This window comes from Acanthopagrus latus, chromosome 15 (assembly GCF_904848185.1).
Source record: "Acanthopagrus latus isolate v.2019 chromosome 15, fAcaLat1.1, whole genome shotgun sequence".
NCBI lineage: Eukaryota > Metazoa > Chordata > Actinopteri > Spariformes > Sparidae > Acanthopagrus > Acanthopagrus latus.
In genome coordinates, this window is record NC_051053.1 from 221,327 (window position 1) to 243,142 (window position 21,816).

The window sequence follows — 21,816 nt, forward strand, 5'->3', positions numbered from 1 at the left end:
GTTTATTTGATTAATCATTTATTTGGCTCCGCCAACACAAATAGTTCCGTAGCTGGAAGGGAGACTAGGCTGTTGCCAGGCAACACATAAACATTTCCTAAAGACCGTAACTGTGTCTGTATATTACTGCTACTTGTATCATTTACATTTATCTGAATGTTTACATTTATTGTGCAACCACTAAAATAAGAGTCCATTGACAGTCGCTTTGGTGGCATGATGTGCGTTTCTGATGAATTAACAGCTCAATCAGACAGCACGTCGCTCCATCGTTTCCGGCTCTCCATAGATGGTCTCCAGTAAATTTTAGTGAGCTTTCAGACCTGCGAAACAAATTTTTGTTTAGATACGTATTTTATGTTCGGACTACGACACAGTATCTTTGAATCAAAAGCATCTCACCTATGCCCACTCACTGCTATGATCTCCCTCGCCTTGAGTCCTGCATCAGACAGTTTCTGTATGGCAGTGTTGGATTCATTTTTGCTCTTCTCTAATTTATCGGTCGGCTGATGTCATATCAACACACCTGGTTTGCACTGATGTATCCTGGCCTCTCTCCTTCCCTTTGTCCTCCTCTGAGTCTGACCATTCATAATTCAAATCAAATGTAATTTGCGGAAATATATCCATCTTTGCGGTGCAAAGTTTGCCACAATCCAAGTCAAGTTGGCAACTGATGTAACGTTAATTAACGGTAATTAGAATGCCTGCGCGGCGGAGTTATGTCTGTAAAAAGGGGACATCCAGATCAATTTTTTGTGACTCACTTATTGCTATGCTGTTGTCTGCTTCCCCTTGTGTATCCCATATTGTGACTTGAGTTGAGCCCTAAGCCCCTATGGTTCTCAACATATGCGAGGCACATATGGAAAGACAGATTTTCTTGCTTTACAGTGAGATGTCTTCTAAGTTCAAAGGTGTCTTGGTTCATCTATTTGATATTGATGATATGGAAGTGTTTCGTCTTTCTTTAATTCGCCCACAGACAGGGACATTACTGTGTTACAGCAGCCAGTGGACAGTAATATTACAATGAACAGTAATAATAAAATATAAACAATATTATAAGAAGTTAACAAATAGAATAGACTTGTAAGTACACAATATTGTACAATATGAACAGTGTAATTCTAAACAATGTTGCAGCTTTCCTGACAATGTATCTCAACCCTTGGCTTCTTTATGTAGTGCAGTTCAACTTCCAATTTTACCAGTTTTACATTTCATCTTCCAGGTGTCTCAACAGTTTAAGATTTTTCAGGCAAGTCATATCACATTTTCTGCATTTGCTGCAATGGTTGTACATGTATTTTGGCTGTCAGCTTTCATACTGCATTGTCTACAAGAAATGCATTTACTAGTTGACATTCATGACGACCTACCAACACACATTCATTCCACTCAACAACTGCTACAATGATATGTTGGTTCCTCGCTAACATGGGTCAGAGAGGAAGCTCTACATACTACACTAGACCTTGCGCTTTCAAACGCATCCCTCTCTTTGTTGTATCTACCCTCTTCTTCTTTGTGTGGTAATAATTGTGTGTCCTTTTGTACCTCTCATATTACATTCTCTTAAGGGAGGAGTAAAAATGTTTTGGTGTGAGGTGAGTTGATTAAATTGACAGAATCAGAAAAACAATATTTATAGTTAGAGTTGGCTTCATGATGACTTATCAGCCAATTTAAATTTGTGGTCTGTCTTTTTTTTAAGACAAATAAAAAAGAAATGATCTGCTGTGAACTTAGTTCTGTCACCTCAACAGCCTATTTAAATTAGTCTTACTTGCACAGACATGACAGATGTCTGTGCACCATTCTTTGAGTCTGTCTTTATCAAGTAGTTTGAGTTCATTTCTAACAATATCATCAACATCTATCAACAGCAGCGTTTTTGGTAGCATGTTTTATTTGTCTGCTGTGTTTTCTAGTATGTTCAGAAGTGCGTCGTCCTGCAGTTATTATTGTTTAATGCTGAGGGAGGCCACAGACTATTTCCTCTAATCAGCAGAACAAATCACATGCTTGTAATTGTACTCCCCATATGTGCACAAGTGAATTTCATGCATTTTTCCTGACATTTGCCTGCCTTTGACATTTAGGCCTGAAAGTGTGTGAAATATGTTTAAATCTCACTGTGAAAGGTCAGCTTGTGATTATTAACAGTTTTGGCTGTAAGAGGGTCTACTTATTCACATGTCGGCTTTCAGCTGCTCAAAGAAATGGGGGGTTTGTCAGTGTTACCAGGGTTATTTTCCTGTCCAGTGGCCTGATGAATTAATTATGGAACTCTCCTTTCTTTTAGCTTACTCTACTGTGTCGGGTGTAAATGGACCCTTGGTGATCCTGGATAACGTAAAGGTGAGGATGCTAACAGGTTCTATTTTTATAAAACGTCATGCCTTACAGCCATACCACATTAACATGTTGGATCTTTGAAGCCAAACAGTGTCTAGCCTGTTAGTACGTTAATGAAAGACTGCCTCTGAAAACCCAGCACTTTAAGCTTAAGCCGTGGCAAAAGGAGGTTGAGTGGGTCGTCCACTAAGCAGAGGGTCATTGATTTGACCCCTGGACCTTGCAGTCTGTATGTGGCAGTGTCCTTGGGCATCATACTGAACCACAAATTTCTCCTGGTGGCTCTTCCATCATGCCGTCTATTATGGAAATGCTTTTTTTTCAAATATTTTAAGGGATCACTCAACAAACTACCAGTCTGATGCAATAAATCACTGCTCATAATTCCAGATGTACCCTTTTTATTAATCATACAAGTGTAATATTTGTGTGGCTGTTGTGAAATCTCTTTGATCTAGTTCCCACGATATGCTGAGATTGTCCACCTGACCCTGCCCGATGGCACCAAGAGGAGTGGGCAAGTCCTGGAGGTGATTGGAAGCAAAGCAGTTGTTCAGGTGAGAAGAATCCATAATTGTCCACCAACAGGCACATATTGAGCCTTCTGTTCTGATGATGACTAAGGTGATCTGTTCAGTGGGAAAATTAATATGCAGCAAGACAATTTTGTTTATTTTCTTGTCAACTTGCATAGCAATACCAAATGTAACAGCTGCAGGGAAAAGTTACATCCAGGAGTGTTCAACAAATACAACTGTCTTGGCTCTAGAAATGAAGATCAACAGAGAGATAAACAGTCAATCAGTTTACCTTCAAATATTTTTGAATATGGACGGATACACTTTACCATTAATTACAAAGGGGACTAAATATAAGTCAAAAACATTAAAAGTATTTATTTACAGTTTTTTGAAATATTTTTTTATTACAAAAATTTTATATAAATCCAAATGAAGGGGTAGTGCATTCATATTGCTATACATTGCACAAGCAATATTCTGTATTTGCAGAAACAAACAGTAAATACAGTAAATGTACAGGTTACCATATCAGTAACAGCATTTTAAAGATTTTGTGCAGCTTAATTATCTTTAAGTGCAAATAAAAGTGCACACATTCAACAGTGAACTATAAATACAAATACAATCTCTGGAAAATTGTATAGATTTGCAAAAATGAACATGAACAAAAATAAACACATGAATATATTGCCTGAAAGCAGCATTTGAATGAAAACAATAACTATTAAAAAAAAAACACATCAACAGTTAAAAAGATTGTGTGTGTGTGTGTACACTTGTGTGTGACAGAGAGATAGACAGAGAGACAGAGACTAAGAATGAGTGTCACTACACTAAATTACTGGTATTGAAATTTTGCATGTCTCAATTTCAAAGCAGCAAAGTGATCAATAACCCTCTCATTGAAATCAGGCACGTTCCTGACTAGCTCCCTCTCCATGGAGAACATGGCCAGTGCATTCAGACTTTCCTGGCTCATTGCATTGCACAGAAACATCTTGATTCTCTTCATACGCTCAGCTTCAGGCGTTGTCATGGGAGTGGTAATGAGAATGTTTTAGAAAATGTCTCATTTGCACAGTTTCAGAAAATGTCTCCTGGAGGTTCTATCTCTGCAGAACCTGGCACAGTGCCAGAGCACCACAGCAGCCCTTGAATTCTGCATTCTCATGGATGAGAGACAGTTCTGTCCTGAGCTTTGCCTTGTTCAGCATGGGATATGCCCTCACAGTGGCATTCAGAGCCTCGCCCAGTGTTGTGTTGGTCGCGATTGTTTCGTTATACGAAAATAATTGACTGCCGAACATTGGGAAGGCCCATTCAAGAATGGAGCATTCTACAGCATTAAGAGGAGCTGTGTAATAACGTCTGTGAATGAACAAATCTTCTGAACAAATCATTTTAATGAATGGATTCTAGAGATTCAGTACAGTAAAAAGAACTGGTGTTCCCATCACCAGCCTCGACAGGAAATGTATGGCAGTGCTGCTCAAACATCTCTGCATGTAGCAGTGTGGCACTCGCAAGGTGGTCACTGAAGGAGAACCTTTGTTTGGCCAAAGCCAGGATTGTGTTGCAGATCTTCCTTGACAGCTTCTTCTCTAGCTTTACTTCATGCACATACAGTCACCAGCCACTTAATTGGATACACCTGTGCAATCAGACTCAATCCTATACAACAGCTTTTATAACTTCTGCTTTTACAAAGCTTGTACATTTTCAGCTTTGGAAATGTTTTATATTAAAGGAGTGGACAAAATATTAGGAACACTAGTCAATGGAATGCACTCTAATACCCCATAATCAGCCACCAAGACCTCAGTAATAAACAAAGTAGAATTATCATCTTATTGACATGAACAAAAACTGGAAATGTATAAATTACATTAATGTAGAATAGAATAGAATAGAATAGAATAGAATTACTTTGTTGATCCTGGACTGGGAAATTATTTTGTCACAGCAGCAGTGGGTCCACAAAAAAAGAAGGAAAAAGAAAAACACACTGTACACAACATGAATAGAAAGCAAAACATATACAATGTATATACACAGTGCAAACTATACTATAAACAATAATAATATGCACAACTATACAATAAATAAACAATTTCAATGATTGTGCAATAACAGAACCAAAATGTGCATATGAGTGTGCAATAATAGAACTGCAGGTAGGGATGCAATGGTATGAAAATTTCACACCGCGGTAGTAGTGACCAAAATTATCACAGTTATCGGTATACTGAGGTATTTTTAAAATGTCTTCAAAATGTTGAAAAAACAGTGATACACTGATAAACTGAAATAATTTCCCCAAGATGTATATTTGAATAGATTTATTATATATTAAAATAGTCCAAATCCAAAACCTTAACAAAACACTGCAAACATTAAACATAAAAGAATGTATAAAAACTAGGGGTGTTTCAACTTGAAATCGACCAAAATTAATTCCCAATCTCGAAGTTAGAATTAAAAACTGGATTTGTCGATGCTCCCACACCCCCATGTCACATCCCGTCGGCTTGCCAAGCGGGAAAAAAAACACGTGCTTAAGTGCTGCAAGTCAACCTCCTCTAACTTAGCTACTAGCTAAGCCAGTAGCTATTGGCTACAGCCAGCCAAACGACGGCATGGTGTTATACCATTCCTATTCGGCTCCCGGACCGTGGTCGGGAAGCACAGGGGAGATGATTTCCTCCAGGGCCGAAGTTTGTGTTTACTGTCGGGGTGAATCACTTTCACGTGTTAAGCTGGTCAGGAAATAATACCAGCGAGCTTTGCTGTATCATGAGGAGCCATCACCTTTATTCACAGCCAAACTGCAGCCTATATTGTACACTTTATTCCTGTCGCTACAGCTGCTACTCCTTTCGCTTCTCCTTCCTCTGCCATTCATTCACTGTCCGCACGTACGCATGCATACAGTATACAGTATTTTGGATTTCCAATGAGTTATGTTGACAACTTTCACATTGTCAACAAAAAAGCCACAGTTTGCAGGCTCTGCAGGAACTAGATGGCAGGTTATTGTGTTTAAGTTTCCAATTGACTGAAGATATCAGTTATTGTTACATTATGCTGTTAATACATGTTTTAAATTTGACAGTGTAGTGTGGTACACTGTGAACAAAGGTCAGATATTATATTGCATAGAAGTCTAGTCTAAAAATGGCCTAGCAACCTGTGCTTTAAAAAAATAAATGTAAAAATAGAGAATCGAATCGAACCGTGATCTTAGAATCGAAAATGTAATCGAATCGAGGATTCGGAGAATCGTGACACCCCTAATAAAAACTGCAAAATAGGTCATTGGCTTTTTGTGATGAGGCAGCCTGTTCTTGAAATGCTTCCATTTATGTCTGTGTTACACAGGTAGAATGAGTTGTACTGGAAGTAGCACTCAAATGGCCAGCAGACCCTCTCTGTGAAGAAAATTAATAGACATGTCATCTTTAAATACTATCATTGTTACTTAATTCTAAGTATGCAACTAACAGATCACAAAAGTCACAATTTTGATCATATCACTTTTGTGGGAAACAGGTTGGATAATTTTTTAGATAAAAAAAAAGGATTATTGTTAAATTAATTACAAAAACTCTATTTTGGCTCTTATCTCTATCTAGACACTTGTTATATTCACAATTTTCTATTATTCTTTGTACATAGTCTATTCTACAAATAATCCACAAGTATTATATATTTCTGATATTACTTAAATAGATCTCTGTCTCTCTGTCTGCCTGCTCGTCTGTTGTCAATGGACTCGGTCAGTCTGATTGGTCAAATGGCTGCTGAGCCACAGGTAGATGCTCCTCTGGTGAACAGAGCTGATATGAAAGTCAGTTATCTCAGTCAGTTTGCGTTCAGTTTGTGTTCACTAACTGAGTCCACCCAGTACGTGTTTGTCTCAAATTGTTGCCTGCACACTGCTTGTGAAGCTCTGGAGGGCACGCTTGATGAGGACTGCATCAGTGTCCTTCTTCTGCAGCTGCTGGTGCAGCACGTCAATGTTAAGCATGGTCAGATGAAACAGCTGCAAAAAAACAAAAAAACAAAAACAAACTGGAAATCCTCATCCTGCAGCATGCTCAGAGAGCCAGATGCCTCCTTCACTGTGGTGCTGTCAAATGAACCTGATGTCCTGATGGATTCAAAACACTGCATGAGGTCATCAAGGTTCTCATGCACAATTCCATCTTGTGGATGAACCTTTTGGCAGCCTTCTATCAACAATCTGGTCAAGTATGCTGGTGCGTTTTGGTGACCAGGTTAAAAAAAAAAGGGGCAAAACCCCACAGGTCCCACAGGTCCAAAATAAAACTCTCACTGCCGGGACATGAGAAGTGGTCAGCTGCATGATCAGATTCAGCTTCTGTGCATAGCAATGCACATAATGGGCATTTTTGAAATGTGCATGCACCTTCTTTTGCACACCAGCTTGTTCTCCCCTCATCATACTGGCTCTATCATATGCTTGCGCAGTGAGTTTCTCTCTGTCATCTTCCGCAAAAAGACTGTTCAGTCTTTCAGGGAGCATGCTAGCATTGGACTAAGATTTCGCATCAGTAACAGGCAGAAACTCAAAGAAACGCTCCTGCACCACATGGTTTGAGTCGATGTATCTCAACCCAAACACCTGCTGCGTCTGTGCTGACACATCAGTGGTCTCATCCTCTTGGATGGCAACAAATTTAGTGTACTTTACCTCCTCCGTGATATGTCCCCTCATGGCTGCTAGCATGCTTTCCAGGAGCTCATTCTGCACAGTCTTTGACGTGTCCTTGAAAACTGTGAGAGTTTTCAGGTGCTCCTCAAATGCCTCATCCATGCCAACAAGTCAACCAAACCACGAAAAATGTCTGGGTTGTTGGAGTCCTTACTTTCATCTTAGCCGCGCAAAGCTAACTCAAACACTCCACAAAACTTGACACAGTCAATAAGGCTGGCCAGGATGTGTCGATTCTTGCTCACCTCATCATTGTGACGACAAACCGCTAGCCTGTAGCTCATATCAACTCTGCGAAAAATCCCTGGTTATATTATTCCCCCCCCCCTTGGTAGACACTTGCTTGATGTTTAAATTTGGTCTGGGATGTCCTAATTGTTTCGTTGCCAGTTGATCTTTGTTACTACGACAACTGAAAGGCACTTCTTTCAGTGAAATGATCGAGTTGCTCTGTACACTTGCCATGCTAACTTGGAATGTGACTAGTGTGGTGGCTACGCCAGCTGTGCTCACATTACGTTTGACGAAAGCACGTTAGGGCAAGCCTTCCTGGAGCCCATAGGGAATGCACTGTAGTGGCTGAAATTCAAAAAAAAATTGATTGAGAGTATATGGGAGCAATCTGGGCGATTTTCAACCTGACTGAGGTCGCACAAAAGGGCCATTACTTCATGGAGCACTGTCCTGCGCTGAGTGGATAGTGACATACGGAGCAGCTCAAACTTGATACCATAGCTCCTCCACCTTATTGCTTTGGCTCTGAAAGATGGCAGCATTTGTATTCAGAATATTTCTTTCTTTTTCTTTTTCTTTTTATATTTCTTTCACTAAACACTATCATAACTGCTTTAACTATAAGTGCCATGCTTTAAAGAGAGCAGCATCACGTGTCACGTGACTAGCAGGAGTGAGCTAGTCAGTTCCTCATCCGTTTTTCCACAGCACTTGAGCCTGCGCTGGGTCAAACTGAGCCACGCTGATTTACTTTTCCATCACCAGTATAATTGTACACTGTTTCAGGAATAAATAACGGGGACTTTTGTTGTGAACAAGTTATAGGAAATTAAACTTTTGATAACTGACTTATTGAAGCCACTGTTAGTGATGATTCTTCGATAGCATGGTGGGGAGTGGGACAAGTGCATCACTGGTTTAAGACACACCCTCAGGCAGGCAGACCAGTTGTGTTGGAAATAAAAAAAACCCTGGCAGTGCTGAGTCAAACTGAGTACAGCCAGGCTGGCAGATGTGACGTGTGTGAGTTCATTTCGAAATGTTTGGAAAACGCTGATACTGTAAGTTTCTGACATCTGGAGGTCAGATGTATGTGTCTTTACTCAATCTATCCACGGTGCTGTCAGACTAGTGTTTGTCTTGGCAAAAAGCTGTGCTGCATGCTGAGCAGTTTCTTACTGCTACTACTTTCATACTGCAGCTGGTTTTAGCTATGTCACTGGCTGCACTGAGTGTTTGGTCATATCCCATATTTTAAACTGGGATTATAATACATTTATAGTGAATACATAGAACTACACTCATGTTGCACAACTGCAAAACTGAGTCAAGACGTTGTACTTGTATTTCTTCCTTTAAAGGAGTAAAATGTTTGTTCTACAGTTTAATCTTTATGTTCAGTTTATGTTTATCTATTGCTTTACATGTCAAGAGTGGGGGAAAGGCCATATTGGATTGATATCGGTTTCAGCAGATACTCAACTAATGTTATTTTATCAGTTTCGGTAACAGGCATGAAAAAGTGGTATCGACCCCTCCTTAGTTTTGAATAGAAATATTACGTCACATTTTTATAAATGAATGCCTACATTTGTTTTTGATATATTTTGGTGCATTTAATGCCATATTCATGTATTAATCGACCCATTTTATATAGTTAATTCTTCTTTTTTTTTTCTTTTCTAATTTGGTAGTTTCAGTCCTCTGTTGATGTGTGCATGTTGATGTGTGCATCATGTGCTCAAACTGCTTTGTATTTCTGAGTGGACTGATGGATTTTAAGTATCCAAAATGACACACAAATCGTTGTATACACAATAACATTTTTCTTTTGTAGATTATGTTGTACACATCTGTGGCTAATTGGAGACCAATTTCTTTCTATAGCAAAACTGTCTTTAGATTTGTTTTCCTTAATGGTTTTCCATGTCTGTGTGTGTTCAGGTTTTTGAGGGAACATCTGGTATCGATGCCAAGAAGACAGCCTGCGAGTTTACTGGTGATATCCTGCGTACGCCAGTATCAGAGGACATGCTGGGTATTATGAACCACATTTTACATTGCATTTTTAATCCAAATTTAGTGATAATAATGCAGTTACACTGATGAAAAAAACAGTGCTCGGAGTTAATTAGTTTGTCTTTGTGACACAAAGATATATATATATTTTTTAAAGCAAGTTGAATACTGTATAGAGTTAAACTGCATGCTCCTCATTATTCTCATTTTACTTATGTTTTCAATAAACGGTAAAGGCAAAATGGCACTGAATCAAAACCTTTTTCCGAATGTTTTTCAGTGTCTTAACCAGTGTGATTATCTCAGTACAGCACAAGGTTAGATATATTTGAATAGTGGTAGAAAGTAAACCTGCTTTTGTTTTTTGAAGTATCATTAATCACGTCCATGAATTCATAATTACTTGTACTTGTTACTTGTAGACTCGACAAGAGCCATTAGAGCCACTCTTACCTGTTTAGAGTCTCACACTAAACACAATAGATCAGATGTGGTTAGAAGTGTCATCTAATGAATTTCATTTTATCTGTTTCTTAGTAATTATTTTTTAATTGAACTTACAGGTAAACTATAAGTTACTTATTAAATGACAGTCTTGTTTACTACTTGCCTGAAAGGAGAACATCTTCCTCTTTTAGGTCGTGTGTTCAATGGCTCTGGAAAACCCATCGACCGTGGGCCCAGTGTTCTGGCTGAGGATTACCTGGACATCATGGGTATGACCTCAGTAACCTGTTTGTCTTCCTGTAGTTTTCAAGGGTGTTTTCTAGGCCACTTGTTTTGAATTCTGCATTAAAAAAGACAATCAAGTATGCTGATAGGAATAAGCAATTTTAGAGACATGACCATTCATTGGATATTGATTGGGCCAGTTATTATTTTACAAAATAACATAATATCAGTTTAGTTAACGTGGTGACCCATGGTCATGACCAAACGCTGGATACCCTCTTTCGTGATGCTCTGCCTGGCCTTGACTGCAGCTGTCTTCAGTTGTTGTTTGTTTGCAGGTCTTTCTGCCTTAAGTTTTGTCTCAAGCATGTGGAATGCATGCTGGATGGGATTGAGATCCAGCGGCTGATTCAGCCATTGTAGTATATTACACTTCTCTGCCTTGAAAAAATCCTGGGTTGCTTTCACAGTATGTTTTTGAGTCATTGGTCATCTGTGCTGAGGTGCCATCCAATCAACTTTGCTGAATGTGGCTGAATGTGAGCAGGCTGAATGTTCCTAGAGACTTCAAAATGTATGTGGCTGCTACTGTCTTCTGTCAAGCCATGCATGCCCATGCCATTACACTGCCTCCACCATGTTTTACAGATGATGTGGTGTGCTTCGGATCAAGATCAGCTGGCCTCATTGTCGAAATCAAGCCCCCACAAAGAGCGCCAGGCCTTGAAGCCAGTTTTGTCACATAAAATAGAACTCTGATATACATTGTATAAACATTGTATATAAATAATGTTATGTATTTATAATAATGTTTTTCACTGTTAACAGTATAACTGTAGGATATGGGTATGAGAAATTGACCAGTTAGTTCAAAAAACAGAGAAAAAGGGTTCTTTTATGACCTGGTGCATGCTAGGTCTATTGGGAGCAGTGCTGCTTGTATAGTCTGACAGCAGCAGGAAGGAAGGAACTGCCATACCTCTCCTTCACACACTTGTGGTGTATCAGTCTATTGCTGAAGGAGTTGTCCAGTGCTGTGATAGTGACCTGCGGGGGGTGGGACTCCTTCACCAGTAGCGATGAGAGCTTGTCCATCATCCTGCTCTCTCATCTCAGGATGGAGCTGGACACTTTTTATAAGCTTATCAAGTCTCTTCCGTCCTGCTGCTGAGTTGCTGCTGCTCCAGTAGCATACTCCATAGAAAATGGTTGATGGTGAGGTGGACAATAGCAGAGTCATCAGAGAACTTTTGTAGATTGCTGTAGGGTGATTGGTAGGAAAAGTCTGCAGTGTACAGGGTGAACAGGAAAGGGGCCAGGACTGTTCCCTGCGGGGCCCCTGTACTGCAAATTATTGTGTCCGACACGTGGTCCAGAGTCCTCACATACTGTGGCTGGTTGGTGAGGTAATTGGGGATACAGGATGTGAGGTATTGGTTCACCCCTGTGAGCTCCAGCTTGACCCCCAAAAATGCAGGCTGAATGGTGTTGAAAGCGCTGGAGAAATCAAAGGACATAATCCTCACAGTGCTTCCAGGCTTCGCTAGGTGAGACAGTGATCTGTCCAGGAGGAAGATGATGGCATCGTCCACTCCAATGCCGGGTTGATAGATAAACTGGAGTGGGTCCATAAAAGGACCCACCAGAGGGCGGAGATGGACAAGGACCAGCCGCTCCAGGGTCTTTATCGGGTGTGAAGTGAGAGCAACTGTCTGTAGCTGTTGAAGTCTTTTGGGTGAGGGATCTTTGGTACCGGATCCACGCAAAATGACTTGTTTTACTGTCAGAATCTGGGCAATTCTGTCCAATAAAATTTGGAGAGTCTAGAAGAGCTGCTCGATTAAATTTTATCCCAGTCCAAATCAGCTTAACGTTAATCTGGAAGTTAACTGACTCAGTCAGCGGAAACTTTATTGTGCATGCTCTATGGCACCCCAGCAGGACAGCCGCTGTCACAGGTAAAGTCTGATTCTGTGCGAAACACTGGTTCCTTTTTTTCTATATATAATATACCAAGCTGTTGATTTGGCCACTCCTAATGATTTTGCTCTCTTTCTGATGGATTTTGTCTTGTTTTGCAGCCTAAGGATGGCCTGTTTCAGTTGCATTGAGAGCTCCTTTGACTGCATGTTGTAGATTTGCAGCAACAGCTTCCAAAAAAAATGCAACCTGAAATCAACTTCAGAACTTTTACATGCTTAAGTGATAAAGGATTAACAAGGGAACAGCTCACACCTGATCATGAAACAGATTTTGACTCAAGTGTCCAGTTACTTTAGGTCCCTTGAAATGAGGGAACTTTGTATGAAAGTTGTCGCAATTCCTAAACCCTTCCCCCAGTTTTGATGTCAATACCCTCAAATTAAAGCTGAAAGTCTGCACTTCAATTTCATCACAATTATTTAATTTCAGATCCATTGTGGTAGTGTACAGGGCCACAATTATGAAAATTGTGTCAATGTTGTAATATTTCTAACTGTATGTCTATGTAAATGAGGAAAAACATTATGTGGAAGAGTGTCATCTGTCATACCAACTTTGCGTCACATCTCTGCCTGAAAAACAGTGTCCTTGGCAGCAAGAGCCAGGCCTCCTGACTGAGGTTTCAGTGAACTTTGCCCCAGAAAACAGCAACCCTCCATATGAATGAGAGTCAGACAGCATCCTCACAACACATTATAACTGCATCCTTATGATCATAAACAGTCGGCTGACACATATTTTGATTAACAGGTGCAAATCGGGGGAAACGTGTAAAAAAACAAAAACACTGTGATGTCGTCATGACATGGTCCATTACGCCTCATTTGGCTCCACAGCGGTGGCAGTCTGTATGAAATGAAACACTGGAGCAGCATCATTACAGTGATAATTGTGGCATCTCTTCTCTGTGTGAAAAGGGCTAAGAATGAAACGTCTCCCCAAAACTCAGCCACAGACTGTGTTCTAAAATTCCTTAGCCAAATGCCTTAGCCAAATTCACACACTTAATAAAACAGTATGTGTGCCATTTAAATTTGGGCTGCTACAGCAAGCTCAAGGGGTCAGAATGCAAACTCAGGATTCCTAGTCAGTTACAATACAGTCAAGATGTTGTGTGCCAGTATAAATGTAGCAGTTTACTTTTTAAAGTACTTTATTTACCAGATTTATATGCAGCACAGCAAGGTGCAACTGAAATCAAACTTAGAATGTCTGACTGATGTGATGTGCCTTGTTGAAATTGAAAATATGAATCATATATTGTAAGTAAATGATTCAACTTGTTACAACTGAAATTACTTAAAAAAGTAATAAAGTACCATTGGATAGTTGTACCGGACTTGATTCAAATGTGAACGTTTCCTAAACCTAGTGGTAAGCACTGTCCCCTTGCAGCAAGAAGGTCTGAATCCTGGCTGGCAAAGGGCCCCCTATAGTTTGCATACGGTTAACCCCACCTTTAAAAACATGTATATTTAGTTAATATCCTTGCACTGGCCTAGAACTGCAGTCCCCTGGCACTACATGGTGACTATCAACTGTTCATCGGGGATCGGTTAAATACAGCAAACAAGTTCAGTACATTGTACTGAATATGATTGTATGTGATGAATATAGATTTCTCTTTCCTGTTGTGTGTTTTTCAGGTCAGCCCATCAACCCTCAGTGCCGTATCTACCCAGAGGAGATGATCCAGACTGGCATCTCTGCCATTGATGGCATGAACAGCATTGCCAGAGGACAGAAAATCCCGATTTTTTCTGCTGCCGGTCTGCCCCACAATGAGGTGAGACCATCAGTCCTGTAGTTTATCATAAACAGAAAAAATCCCTCCGATGCCTGATTACAAGAATCAGTGGAATATTTTCTGAATGCAAAGACATTTGTATTTGCTAAATACTTAAACACAAAAGAAGCAGGATTTGACAGTACATTATCTGGACGAGCTGTATGTGTAGATGCCAATGTCCAAATCAGTTGGCCCACGTATTAACTGGAGTTTAATCTTCATGATTCCTTGAACATAGTTGTATAATGACCGGTTAAATGTCCAAATGAGAAATTTTCCTAAATCTTTAGTTACTGCTGCTGAATGTGCCCAGCCCTGGTATCTCCACCTCACCTCAATGCTCCGATGGGTTGGGCCAGAGATATACTTGCTGCTGAACCGCATGTTTGTGTAGACAACCAGCTGCTTAGTGAATGTCTTTGTTCACATTCTACACAACGTTTTACCAGAGGATACCCCTTCATGGCACACTTTAGCTAGTTGTCCCTTCTGCCGCTGACGTGTTTACTGACTCCTCTTGACTGTGTCCCATCTCCATACTAGTGCTACACCGCTCCAATAATTCATGTGCATATTGAATTTTGCATATGCATAGCATTAATTTCTGAGGATGGGCACACTTGATGCTCAAAGTTAAAGCAGGATATGCAAGCCAGCCCTCAGGTGTACCCAAACATGTTGGTTAAAAGCAAATATATATTCGGCCTTAGAGTTTATAGAAATAAGATTTGCTTATGTTAGAGAAGCTGTACACAGAAATATTTACTTAAGAGTTATTATAAAGTTATAAAAGTAATATAGTAGTAATTGACAGTGAAAGGACAATAAGCCCATCTCATTGACAGTTCTGCATAGCGAGGTACTAAAAAAATCGATGAAAATAAATCACATCTGCCTAGCTGAGGCATCGAAAAAGACTTCTGTTTGAACATAATGTTCTCCATTTGTGTGCCCTATTTTTAAGATTAAATTTTCATAACATCAATTCATCGTTTAAACATTTTTGGGGTATTCTTTTGCAATAACAGATATTTTAGTTTGTATTTATTTGCCCATCCTAAATTCATGTTTCTTTGTGTCTAAAAGTCTTCCAACTCAGTATATTAGTGGTAATCATTGCATAAGGGTCTGAAAGTTGTGACAGCTAGTAAAAATGCTTCTATTTTGTAACTGTTTTGAATGTAATACTATTTTCTTTATTATAAGGAATTATATCAGCCTAACAATTTGAGTAAACAATTAAATCCGTAGAAAAATGTCCATGCATTTTGGAATATCTTTGGCTAGTCCCCCTTATGCTTTAATGAAAGCATGGACTCCACAAGTTATTTCATTATATCTTAGCTTGATCTGACAGTGTTCCTCAAAGCTTCTTTTGATGTGACAGAGGGCTTGGCTTTCTCAGTCTGTGAAGTGCCTCTGGTAATTTTCAGTGGGGTTGAGGTCAGGGACTGTGGAAGAAAGTCCATGACAGACAGGACTCCTTGGTCTTCTTTGGTATTCAAGTAGTTCTTTGGAGCTTTGAGTTGATTACTTTTTTTTTCTTTCTTTTTTTAATATCTTTTTCTTCAGCCTCTCTTTCAAAAAAACTCAATGCTGACTGAACAATGTCCAAGTACTGCTTGGACAGAGGCAGATGGAGAAGGGGGAAAGTATTTATTATCATACAGGAAATACATACTATGATATTTAAATCCTTAACTACATAGTGCACTGGAAAGGGGGCAAAAATAAATGTGTCCACCTGGGTGTCAAGTACCACTGAGTGCTCAGTACCAAGTACTACCAATCAGAACAGTAGCCAATAAATACCGGTGACTACTGACATTTGATCTGCAAATAAATGAGTTGTACCCGTTCCAATTGGAGACAAAAGCCAGATGTGACTTTTTATGGGGTGCGAGTGGGTTTTTGATCCAGTGAGAAGGGGGGTTTTGTAGGTAATAAATCATTTGAAATAAATCAAACTGAACCCTACTGTGAAGTGTGATTCCAGGTCTCATCTCTGCTTGAGGCTAGCAGCTCAAGGCTAGTTTCAGGAATAACTACGAAGATGCATTTATTGCCAGTTTCCAAATGCTTAAGAAATGTCTAAGCATGTTTGTTTATTTCTGCGGCAGTTCACTGTGGAAATTTTAGATATGGTTGAGTCAGGTTAGGATGTGTCAGCTGACACTCAGCAGTTGAGTTCTGCTTTCTTTTAGGGGTTTTTCAGGCCTCACAATGGGAATTCATGACATGGTTGTCCTCAGTGAACATGAAAACAGGCTTACAACGCAGAACCCAAAAATGTTGTTGAATGCTTTGTTAAGGATTGAATAAAAGTCCGTCTCCACAGTAGCTGGAAGCATGAATGTATTTGCAATTCTAGAACTTTTTACACACCTTCGCAACCCAGTTCGCATATTTACATTTTGCCGGCTGTAGGAGCAAGTTCACTGCTAAAAGAAAAGCGGACAGTGAAAATCGGCAATTCAAGGAAGAATGCACTGAAACATTTGCGTTCATTCTCTCTCCAACCAGCACCCTTGTGCTTAATATGCCAGGAGACTATTGCTGTGATGAAGATTTCCAATTTGAAACGGCATTATGAGACGAAGAATAGGAATTTTGAAGAGATATTTCCTCAAAATTCAGAGGTAAGAACAACAAAAATAAATGCACTGAAATCGTCATATCAAGCTGCAAGCAGGATTCTCGTCACATCTATGACACAACAAAAAGAAACAGAGTGCTCACTTAGAAACTTTGTTTTATTCACCTATTTTAATTTGCCAAAATGGAAAGTGGAGCCACAGCTTAATGTTATATTTTTTTTTACTAGAACTGTCAACACAAGCGTAATTAGGGGGTGAAGTGCGAGAGGCTGAGGGAATGCATATGTAAGCAGACGCGTTTCCTAGGACCAGCAGTGCTAGGAACCCTATTGTAATTGTAAAGATTTTTAGGGCCAGAGCAGGTAGACCTGCGAGGTCCCTATTGTTTTTCAAAGGATTATTAGGGGGCCACGCGTATGCACGCGAGGAAACGCGTATGCTTGCATACCAGCAGACCAGCTAAGAACCCTATTGTAATTGTAAGGATTTTTATTAATTTTTTTTTTTTTTTGGCTAAAAGTTGTGCTGCAGGCTAAACCGTGCAAGGGAGGGTGGTGCAATTTGGACGGTTGGTCCAGACTCCTGCAAAAATGTCAGACACAAAAAACTACATATATCTGCCAGCAGGGGGCGCTATAACCTAGGCCAACGCGTTTTTGCCTACAACTCCCACACCGTATGTCACACATTCAAAAACCTTGTATCCCCAGATTCCCTGAATGGAGCTGAATACCTTTGGCCAGGCCACGCCCACTTCCGCCTACAACGTTGTTGTTTTTTTTTTATTTTTTTTGCTAAATCGCAAAAACTGGAAAACTTGACACGTACACTCTTCAGCTGGACCTGATCTAAAGTAATCAAAAGAATTTTGCTCAGGCAAAAAAATGTGCAAATTATTAACGAACAAATTTCTGTAGCTAGCTATGAAAATGTAAACTGTTTGATATCTCAGTCAAACTAAATGCTATTAACATTACATTTGAGATCCTTGGTTGCCATGACTCTGGGAAAGGATGAGCTGAATTTGGCGAATTTTGACCTCTAGGGGGCTCTAAAAATATGGGAAGTTTATATATCTTGAACGGCTTCACCGATTTTTACCAAATTTGGTCAGTATGATGTAGGGCCAATCCTGACACCATATCTTGAAGGTGATCATGACTGGTCAGTGTTTTGTTGCAATAAAAAAAATTTAAAGAAATAGTGCCGATGTGGGGTCACTCCTGAGGCCAGCCATGTAGTTAAGTAACAACTGGTCAAAGTGGGCATGATTTAGTACAACAAATCCAAATCGGCGCATACTCAGCCTTTTGCACTTCCATTGCACTTCCCATTACAGAGAATACCACAGCTCAGACATTGGCCTGTGTCCTCACTTTTGCCCCGAGCCCATAATCCTTTGGGGCAAACTTCTGTGGGCTCTGCGGTGTGCGGGGTCCGAGTCGCGCAAGGGGCCTTGGCCCTCAGTCATAACGGCTTGCAGTTCTAGTTTCGACTTATAAATTATAGTAGAAATAATTGCTTTCTCTGATGCCCCTTGACCTGCAGCTTTGTAAACATGGTGGAGGCAGATGACTAAACCCCCACTCCAGCTAGAGTTTCTAACAGGCTGGCCAAGCAGGATGCTTGATATCTGTGTGGCAGCTGCATTGCTGAGCTGCTATTGCATCTCACTTGCATGTTTGTGTTTCACATTGGCTTCAGCTCTGCTCCTGCCTACTCGATCTGTTTACATGGTGTGTGCCTTTGATAATTGTCAATAAATATGATAATTTGATTTTCCTTAACCCCTGTTAAACAAGCAAGACAGTGGGAAGGAGAAACAGAGTAAGGGAGAGAATGAAATAAAGAGGATGCATAGAAAACATAACAAAACTGCCCTTCGTCCATGTTAACAGGTTAAGAGAATACACACAACAGGTGCTGAAAAGAAAATCAAAAGGTAACGCCATGCAGCAGCACTTGACACGCATCCAGTGTCCTTGAGCAAGATACTGAACCCCAAATTGCTCTTGAAATTGCAGTTTGCACCTTGCATGGCAGCTTCCGCCATCAGTGTATGATTGTGTGTATGAATGAGTGAATGTGGCAAGTATTGTGAAGTGCTTTGAGTACTGGAATGCAAGTCCATTTAAAGAAAATGTCCTGCTGAGAACATTTTCTAGAACATTAGGGCCTAACATTCAGGCAATGTTGTCACTGAACATTTTAAGGAGGTTATCACAAAACATTTTTGGAATGTTTTTAGAGAATGTTATCCTCAAACATTCTTTGAACTTAACGAAAACTTTCCGCTGAGAACATTACGAGAACATTCTCGGTAACATTCTCAAAACATTTTTAGAACAATAAATTGTTAGCTGAGGTTACAGCTAATTGAGGACTTGCCAACATTTACATTTCAAAATTTAAATACACACATGAAAATCCCTCTGAAGGAAACCCAAGCATTCCATGTCTGTTCATGTGCTTGGTGCTTCATCTTTAAAGAAAGCACATTTCCAGCCAAATTCATTGTGCTCACATAGCATTCATTGAATGCTGGTTTTCCTCATGTCTATTTTAATTAATTAATTAATTAATTAATTAATTAATTAAATTAATTGTGACAGACTGCTGAGCAGCACACAGTTTTATTGTAGATGAATAGCAATTAAATCAGCAGGATCAGGTCATATTAAAGAAGGCAAGTGATCTGTTATTTCCAACTAGATGGAGGCTTCTTTCACAATATGCTAGTCTAAGTAGGATAGCTTTCATTTTTTATTGCATCCATTCATTAAAATAAAATTAACAATGGACGCAAAGAAAACACCATTGTGTTGGGCCAAACAGCATCGATTGATTCAATCTGTTGGAAGTACTCCAGCACAATTGAGGTTTCTTGCGTGACAGGCCATTGGCTGATTTTGATGCTCTTCAGCTTCAAAAAGGAAACAAAAAAAGATTTAGAAACCAGTGTTGGCCCATGTATTCTTCTTTTCACTCCTATAGTCGTACAGGCAAAATGCTATTACTGTCTGAAAATGTCAACCCAGTGTCAGACAGTGTTACTTGTGTGTCTTAATATCCACTAAAACCATATTTTTAAATTGTTATGGCTGCCAAGAAATATAGCAAATTGATTCAGGGCAATGCTTAACATCTGGTGTGAATTTGATTAAATGCATCAAATGCAAGTGTTACAAAAAAGAAGAAATTAAAGATGCAAAAGTGAACTATTCAAGTCAATACATGGCAGCTCACCCACAATTCAGGACAACTGACACCCTGCCTGCCTCTCATTTTGTTACTCTGGCAGAGACGGGCAACTGATGCATGAGACGCACTTCTCACCCGCGTGTCGTGTGATTGCTGCATCCTGTGATCTGGAGATTCTGAGGGTTTTTTTTTATTCTTTTTTTGCGTGCATTTCTTGCAAAACAAAAAACAAAGGCCTGTACTGTAGACAGTGTCACACAGCTTGTGGCTTTCCAATATTGCTATACTTCATAGCTGTACCTTTTTTAAAGTAATTGTTAACTATTTTGATTTGATATACTTGCATGTTTTTTAAAATGGTTGACAACTTCAGGTTTGGATTTTGTTTTTGTTTTTTTGACTTTGACCTGACTTAAATTAGCCTACTAATTCAAGTCAGGGGTTGGACTTTATTCAGTTGGGGCTAAAGTGCTTCCATAGAGCTCAATCCAAGATCACACAGCCAGTCTAATTCAGCTCAGGTTCCACTAGTCAAGATAATTGCATGTGCATTCTGCTTAGAAGCAGTCCATGAGGTCGAACACAGATCACACGATCCACCATGGCAAACTGCAGCGTTATAGAGCAAACATTGCTGTTCACAGCCATGGAGCAGCGCTTGCTTTTGGAAACAAATTATTTAAGCATCTACTCACAAAATACAGCTGCCAAAAATAAGATCAAAGTCAGGAAAGGGTGAGTGAATTAATGTGTAAGTAGGCACTAACTAATGGGATTGTATTCTTAGGGCAACTCTGTTTTTCAGTTGGTGGAGTTTGAGCCTATGTACTGAGACTGATCTCTCAGCAGGGACATGGGTGCCAATCCAACTCTGCTGCCCTTTGCCAAGTGGGGAGTAAAGAATGAGTCTACTGGGGATATTTGAAAGTCTTATTCCACTGTCATCATTCCAGTTCAGGAAATGCTTTCATTTTGAGAGTGTTTATTTCCCCTAGTAGTAACAGCGATATTGATGCCCATCAATCTTAAGCATTCAAAATGTGTGCATTATTTGTCTATACTTAGATTTTACCTTATTTTCAAGACCAGGCACAAATTGAATGCCCAATTTATTCAAGGAAACTGTCAATAATTTTAAATTCAGCAGCTATTTCATACAGTTTCATCCTTTTTACATGATTTAATAACATTAATTATTAATTTTATTGTTCCAAACAGCTTCAGTCATGGACTCAGACCTGAATTTCAGCAGCCACATTAAGACTAAGTAGGCCTACTATCATCATAGGAAATATCCAGGATAATAGGACTTGTGTCTCTGCAGGATTTGGAAAAAATGTATCTATGCATTTATCTTCAGCAGACTCGACTTCTGTAACGCTTCATAGGGCTCTCTCACATCCATCAGACAGCTGCAGCTGATTCAGAACGTTGCTGCTCGAGACCTAACAAGAACCAAAAAATGTTGATCACATCACTCCAGTTCTTGGGTCTTTTCACTGGCAAACTGTCAGTCAGAGAATAGAGTTCACCATCCTGCTGTTGGTTTATAAAGCACTGAATGGTTTAGGGCCAAAATATATTTCTGATCTGCTGCTACGTTATGAACCATCCAGACCTCTGAGGTCGTCAGGTTCACGTCTGCTTTCATTTCCTGGATTCAGAACTAAATATGGAGAAGCAGTGTTCATTGTTATGAAC

General features: G+C 39.7%; 1 protein-coding gene across 1 annotated transcript in view; it reads left to right on the plus strand.

Moving 5' to 3' along the window:
- atp6v1ba (ATPase, H+ transporting, lysosomal, V1 subunit B, member a) overlaps positions 1-21,816 on the plus strand; it is a 62,979-nt gene that overhangs the window by 24,341 nt on the left and 16,822 nt on the right. Inside the window, exons 2-6 of the mRNA XM_037123891.1 lie at positions 2,312-2,367; positions 2,823-2,921; positions 9,799-9,892; positions 10,512-10,589; positions 14,175-14,314. Coding sequence (XP_036979786.1) covers positions 2,312-2,367; positions 2,823-2,921; positions 9,799-9,892; positions 10,512-10,589; positions 14,175-14,314 — 467 coding nt within the window. The remainder of the gene's footprint in view (positions 1-2,311; positions 2,368-2,822; positions 2,922-9,798; positions 9,893-10,511; positions 10,590-14,174; positions 14,315-21,816) is intronic.